Below are 5934 nucleotides of genomic sequence, written 5' to 3'. Positions count from 1 at the left end.
ATCGTGGCAGGTCAGCGCTGCAGGGCCCTGGGCTCCCCGAGAGCTGGACGTGCCCTTCAGCTGTGGGGGGATTGCGGACAGAGATCTGTACGCGTAGTGGATTCATGGAGGAAGTCAAGCCGTTTGGTAGCTGATGTGTGGGGTTTTTTATCAGTTGCCACAATACCGTGTGGTTCCTGCAGCACTTCAGAAGCCCTCTGATAGCAAATGTTTTGCTTTGGACGCACAGCATCTCTCGTTGCATTGCTGATTTGCCTTCCTGTTGTCCTTCCTCATTTCCCAGATGAAGGAAGATCGCTTTCGGAAGCTGTTTGCCGCCTTTGGCTCGCTGACCGATTGTTGCCTGAAGTTTACCAAGGATGGCAAGTTCCGGAAATTTGGCTTCATTGGCTACAAGTCTGAAGATGAAGCTCAAGCGGCACTGAACCATTTCAACAGAAGTTTCATAGACACCTCCAGAGTCACGGTGAGTTGATCTTTAAAAATATCTTCTTCTGATTCTTGAGGAAGTTTTGTCATTGGAGATTTCATTAGTCTTAGGGGTGAACAGCCAGGGGCCGAGAAAGCCTAGAGATTGAGTCCTCTGCAGCGAAACATCAAAGCCTGATGCCGGGCGCCATTGCTGGAGGCTCAAGCAGGTACTTGATTCAGACGGGCTGTGTTCGTGCACTGGCAGTGACTTCAGTGCCGGTTGGAACAACAGTGTCGGGTTTTGAGCTGTCATAATCTGAACTTTTGAACTTGAGGTCATTTTTCATTTGAAGTCATTCATCTTGCTGTTCTGGACAGAGGATGATTCATGACAAACAGGGCGACTTATTTGACTGTGCTTAAATGAGCGCAACAAACTGTTGCCCATGTTGAGTGAACGTGTAGCCCTGTGTTTTTAAAATGAACGTCTGTGTGACGTTGCCTGTTCTTCTGCACACCCCCCTCCATCCCGTCAGGGTTATCAGAAGGGTTCCTGAGTGAGGCTTATCCAGCGCTTACAGAACCAGACTGTTGAACATATGTTTAATTAAAGATCTGATTCTTTTCAGGTTGAGTTATGCAAGTCTTTTGGTGACCCTTCAAAACCCAAAGCGTGGAGTAAGCACTCTCAGAAGGCCCCTGCCTCAGAAAAGCAGACCGAGAAACCTGTGACAAGTGCAGCTCCTCCAGGTGCAAAGAAAGTGAGTCTTGCTTGTTTCCTTGAGGCTCTGCTGTATGTCAGTGACTTGGCAGAGAGAAGGGTAGCCTGGTGTGTGGAGAAGGGGACAGAGTAGCTGGGACAACAGATGTTGGAGTCCTGCTTCTGGTATTTTCTGCCTTAGGGTCTACTAGGTTACCTGAGAAATGATCTTGGCTGTGCTTCTAATAAGCCTTTCTAAAAATGGTTTCTTTTCCTAGGATAAAAAGAAGAAAGATCCAACGGAAAACTTAAAGGAGGTGAGTTGAGGTTGAACTGCAATCCCTACGTTCTTGCTAGCTTGTATTAAGAGCAAGGCTGAATAACCTTTCTGTACTGCTTCCAGTGCTGTTAATTCAGGCAAGGAGTATGATTTAGCCGGCTCTGTGACAGTCCAATTTTACTGTAACAAACCATGATTTTAACAATCCCAACACTGGGGAGCAATTTTTTATTTGTCGGCTACTCCTACGTCAGCACTGCATCCAGGACAGCCCTGTTTCAACGATTCTGGTTTTTACCATATACGAGTTTTGTCACGTTTAACTTGTACATTTTTTTTCTCTTTTTAATGTTTTGTTTTCTTCTTTGAAGTGAACATCACTTTCTAAACACCAATTACGAAGAAAGAAAGAGTAGGACTGAGAGATCTTGAAAAGACTAGTCGCTTTAAGTGCTCACCTTGTGAGTGTAAAGTGGACTCCCCCTTAGGGATTTTTTTTGCATTGCTGGAAATGAGATGATATCTTTGAATTAAAACTTACTGCTAGCTCTCCTGTGTCTGCCTTCACAGCTTGTCTGCTTGGTTTCTTTTTCAACAGCTGGAAGAAGATAAGACATTCCAGGAGTTCTTGGTGGTTCACCAGAAACGGTCTCAGGTGGCCACTTGGGCTAATGACACTTTGGCAGAGGAGCCCAAGAAGGGAAAATCAAATCCGGCAGCTGATTATCTCAACTTTGATTCAGATGAGCGTGAGGAGCTGAGTGAGGAGGAGGAGGAGGATGGGAATGAACCCTCTGAAAATGAGGAGGAAACTACAGGTACCGAAAAGAGCTATCACCCTTTGCTTGTCTTTGTCTCAGTGAATGGGAGAGCAGGTGCGCTGATAGGACCCAACTCGGAGTCCTGCCTCCAAATGGAGACGCTGTAATCAGGAAGGTGGTTTCTCAAGCATGAGACTCATTCTGTGCACTGTGGGTGTATGGACATTTTCCCAAATTTGGGGAAATGTGGGAAATGCAGCTTCTGGTATTAAGGCGATGGCATTTGTGCTTTCCATGGGCCCTTGAGTCAATGCCTAGGAAAGGGTAACAGGGCAAACATCTGCGTCTCTCCCTTAAGTGCTCTCCTAGCCAGCAGCCACTTTCATCTCCAGGATTTCCAGAGCTGGGTGTGGTTTCTGTTTATTTAGTAACCTGTAGCTGATGTCTGTGAACTTGTCTGGTCTGCCTTTGATGCGTATTTCTGGAAATGTTGGTGTGTCCTTGGGCCCTGTCAGGGTTGATGGGAACGGACGGAGTTCAGTATCTTGGATCCTGAAAGGAAAACTGTATCTAGTGGAGTAGTGGGATAACTTAGAAGACTGAGAAATCTGGGCTCTAGTCTGGTGGCTGTCGTCTTAGTCTCCAGTGTCCCTGCACCAGCGATGAACGTGGTTTTGGAGCCTTTCTCCCTCCTTGTATGGTATTTCCTTATGCTGTTCTTTTGGAGTGAATGGCATTTCCCTGCTGTTTCTCACCTCTCTTTGGGTAACTAAAATGATCAGTTGATCTTTGGTGGGGAGGAGTGTTTTGGAGAAACAGCTTCCTCTGCCCTTTACCGTGCAAAACTAAACTGGACAATTGAAGACTTTCTCTGGGGTTGGTCTGAAGCATTTAGTTAAAATTGAGACAAAATACTCTGCCATGGAGTTCCTCAAGCTCCTTTCTAATTTGTTTTATACACAAACTGTTGCTTTGAAAAAATAGTCATCCAGACACGTCGGTCTGGAATTGCTGAGGTAAAATTGCTCTGCTATTCTCAAGCCTTTCCTCCCTGTGAAAAGGGTAGAGGAGAGGAAGGTGGTTCTTGTGATTGTGTCTGTTCTCAGCTTTCACCCGGCTGGGGAGAGAGCAGCAGCATCGCTGTGCAAAACTTCTCTGGTCTCTCCTCTCTGACAGCAAAGAAAGGAGAGAAGGCAGCTACCAGCAAAGACCTCTCGGATATGGATTACCTGAAATCTAAAGTGGTGAAGGATTCTTCCTCCTCATCCAGTACAGAGGAAGAAACAGATAGTGAGGAGGTGGAAGAGGAAAGTGAGAGTGAGGAGGATTCGGGCATTGCAGAAACCATTGGCACCCCCACAGATAAAAGGGGGAAGCCAAAAGCCCAACAAACACAGCAAGAGACACCAGCGGAGAAGAAGAAAAAAGGATCCACACTAGAGGTATAGCTGAATTAGACTTTTGTCTCATCTAAAGCAGGAGCTTTATGGCATAGTATGTGTCTGTCAGTCACTCCAGGGATGAGCTGAAAGCTTAAAGTCTGCGGGACCCTTAGATACCAGCTTTCTTGGCTCACTAGGCAGGAGCCATTAAAAAAGTTTGCTGGATCTCCTCTTAGTGCTGATTGAATTCCTGAAGACAGGGCTTCCAAACAGGTGCTGCTAGTGCCCTTTTCGGAGGCTTTTCTGTTTTTCCTGTATCCATGTGTGTCTGCAGGAAACGCTGTTCTGCAGAACTCAGTTTTTAGTGACTGGTTTGACTATCCCAGCCAAACCTTGCACCCCCATCTGGCACCTCCTGCCCAGGCTGATGCAGTTGCGAGAATCTCTTGATATTCTCTCCCACTCTTCAGCCTCCTGTTTGCTGGGCAAGACCAGCTTGTTGTGCTGTGACTTTTGTTGTTTTTCACTCAGCTTCTCTTCTTTTTTTTTTTTTTTTTTTTTTTTTTCCTTCCCCCCCATCCTTCTGTCCAGAACCAAGGCAGCTCAGCAGAAGCCAGCACACCGTACACAGTGAAACTTCGTGGTGCCCCCTTGAACATCACTGAGGCAAGCTTTGTGACCGAGCTGGGAATGGAGGCTCAAGGGTGTTCTCAATGTGTAACTTGGCGCGACCTTTGCAGAGGCTTCTATCTTCACTTATGGAGCCGTTTTGAGGGTTGTATGGGTGATCGGGGAAACTGTTGAACTGGCTTTGTGCAGAGATGTTGTATGTTGCACGTGGTGGTTTTTATAGTGTATATAAAAAACCTGAGTCTGAAACCTGCTGCTTCCTGTATCTGAGAAGCTATTTAAACAATTATAATTCTCCTTGCAGCAAAAGATTCGTGAATTCTTCTTTCCTCTGAAGCCAGTGGCAATCCGGATAGGAAAAAACGCCCAGGGAAAAAATACAGGTAATGTCTGTATGTGGAAGGGGGGTTGGCTCTGTGAGCTAGAGGACCTCGCAATCGCACTTCTGCCCTTTTCATCTGCAATTCCAAATCGCTGGCTCGTGTCCCGATTCGTACAGACCTTTCTATGACTTTGCAGCTCACCTGCCCTAGTTGCTGTCCATAGGATGCCGTGGGCAGAGCAATGTTGGCTGTGCTCCCTTAGGAGTAGCAGCAGGAGCCTTTTCTTTGATCTGCCTCCGGAACGTTCCTAAACATCCCAAACCATGCCAAGGAAAGGCCTCTTCCTCTGGGATAGCTGCAGCAGCACCCAGGGACTTTGCTGACCTGTGCATATCGGCTGCAGAGCAGTCTTTAGGCGAGGTGGGTCTCCTGACAGGCTGTGGCTACTGGAGGTACCCATCAGAAAGAGTGTGGAGCAGGTCCTCAGAGCTGCAGGCAGAGAACTTTGCTATATGCTGTTTTCCTTTCATAGCCTAATAGTGGATGCACCTTTTATTTGCTCTTGGAGACACCTGTGAAAGCCTACTTCAGCTGTTAAGTCGGGCTTCTTTGGTTTGCGTGTAGAGAATAAGCTTTTAAAAGGCAGCCTTCCAGTCTGCCATGGCCATTTTCAGGCTGGACTGAAACTTTAATGGGAGCTGAATGCTTTATCTATAGGAATCTATATTAAAGAAAGCCCAATTCACCCTTAATTAGCCAATTAGTGGTTGCATGTTCCCCACATGATGCTCAGTTGAAGCTTTCCTTCCTCCAAGGTTATATCTTTGTTGACTTGAAGAGTGAAGCAGAAGTGCAAAGGGCCTTGAAGCGAAAAAAAGAATACATAGGTAAGGGCTGTTTGTTCCTTCTTGTTGTGGCTGATGTCGATGGCAGGGTGCTCAGCTGCTGAAGTGTTCACTGCAGAAGTATCTCCCGTTGTTTTAGTTTTTCCCAGGCAGATGGTGGGGGTGATTTCCTCCGTTCAGCTGACGCGGGATAAACCAGGTGCCATGTCAGGAGCAGCATAGAATTGACAAGTGACTGAGCTGTGCGTGTTGCTCTTTGGACCTCGTGCTTGAAGTGTATCTGTCTCTTCGTATAAAAATGATATTGTTTAAATCTGGTTGGGATAATGCAGGGGATTTGTATAAATCATTCTGTAAGCCTGTGTTTGAAACCTATTCATGGCCTAGACCTTAGTGGAACTACTAGAATTATATTTGCAAAATTCATTTGCAGAATGGGAATGTTTATGTGGAGGCCTGTGGACTAGACTGGCACAGGCAGAAAGGCTGGAGCCCTCCGCAGGGGAGGGAGACTGTGTAGTTTTCTAGCAAATGTTATCCTGGTTTTTATGAAGACTGATCTCTTGCAGCCCCCACCCTTTTTATTTTTTTTTTTTTTTTTT

General features: G+C 46.3%; 1 protein-coding gene across 1 annotated transcript in view; it reads left to right on the top strand.

Moving 5' to 3' along the window:
- Window positions 1-283: 283 nt before the first annotated feature.
- Window positions 284-5934, top strand: part of RBM19 (RNA binding motif protein 19) — a 73925-nt gene continuing 68274 nt past the window's right edge. Inside the window, exons 1-8 of the mRNA XM_009274022.1 lie at window positions 284-466; window positions 1041-1172; window positions 1390-1428; window positions 1990-2209; window positions 3329-3594; window positions 4126-4200; window positions 4469-4547; window positions 5303-5374. Coding sequence (XP_009272297.1) covers window positions 284-466; window positions 1041-1172; window positions 1390-1428; window positions 1990-2209; window positions 3329-3594; window positions 4126-4200; window positions 4469-4547; window positions 5303-5374 — 1066 coding nt within the window. The remainder of the gene's footprint in view (window positions 467-1040; window positions 1173-1389; window positions 1429-1989; window positions 2210-3328; window positions 3595-4125; window positions 4201-4468; window positions 4548-5302; window positions 5375-5934) is intronic.

The sequence above is a fragment of the Aptenodytes forsteri genome, unplaced genomic scaffold (genome assembly GCF_000699145.1).
Source record: "Aptenodytes forsteri isolate BGI_AS27 unplaced genomic scaffold, ASM69914v1 Scaffold415, whole genome shotgun sequence".
NCBI lineage: Eukaryota > Metazoa > Chordata > Aves > Sphenisciformes > Spheniscidae > Aptenodytes > Aptenodytes forsteri.
Note: the sequence above shows the minus strand (reverse complement) of the source record. Positions and strands in the feature narration are given on the sequence as shown.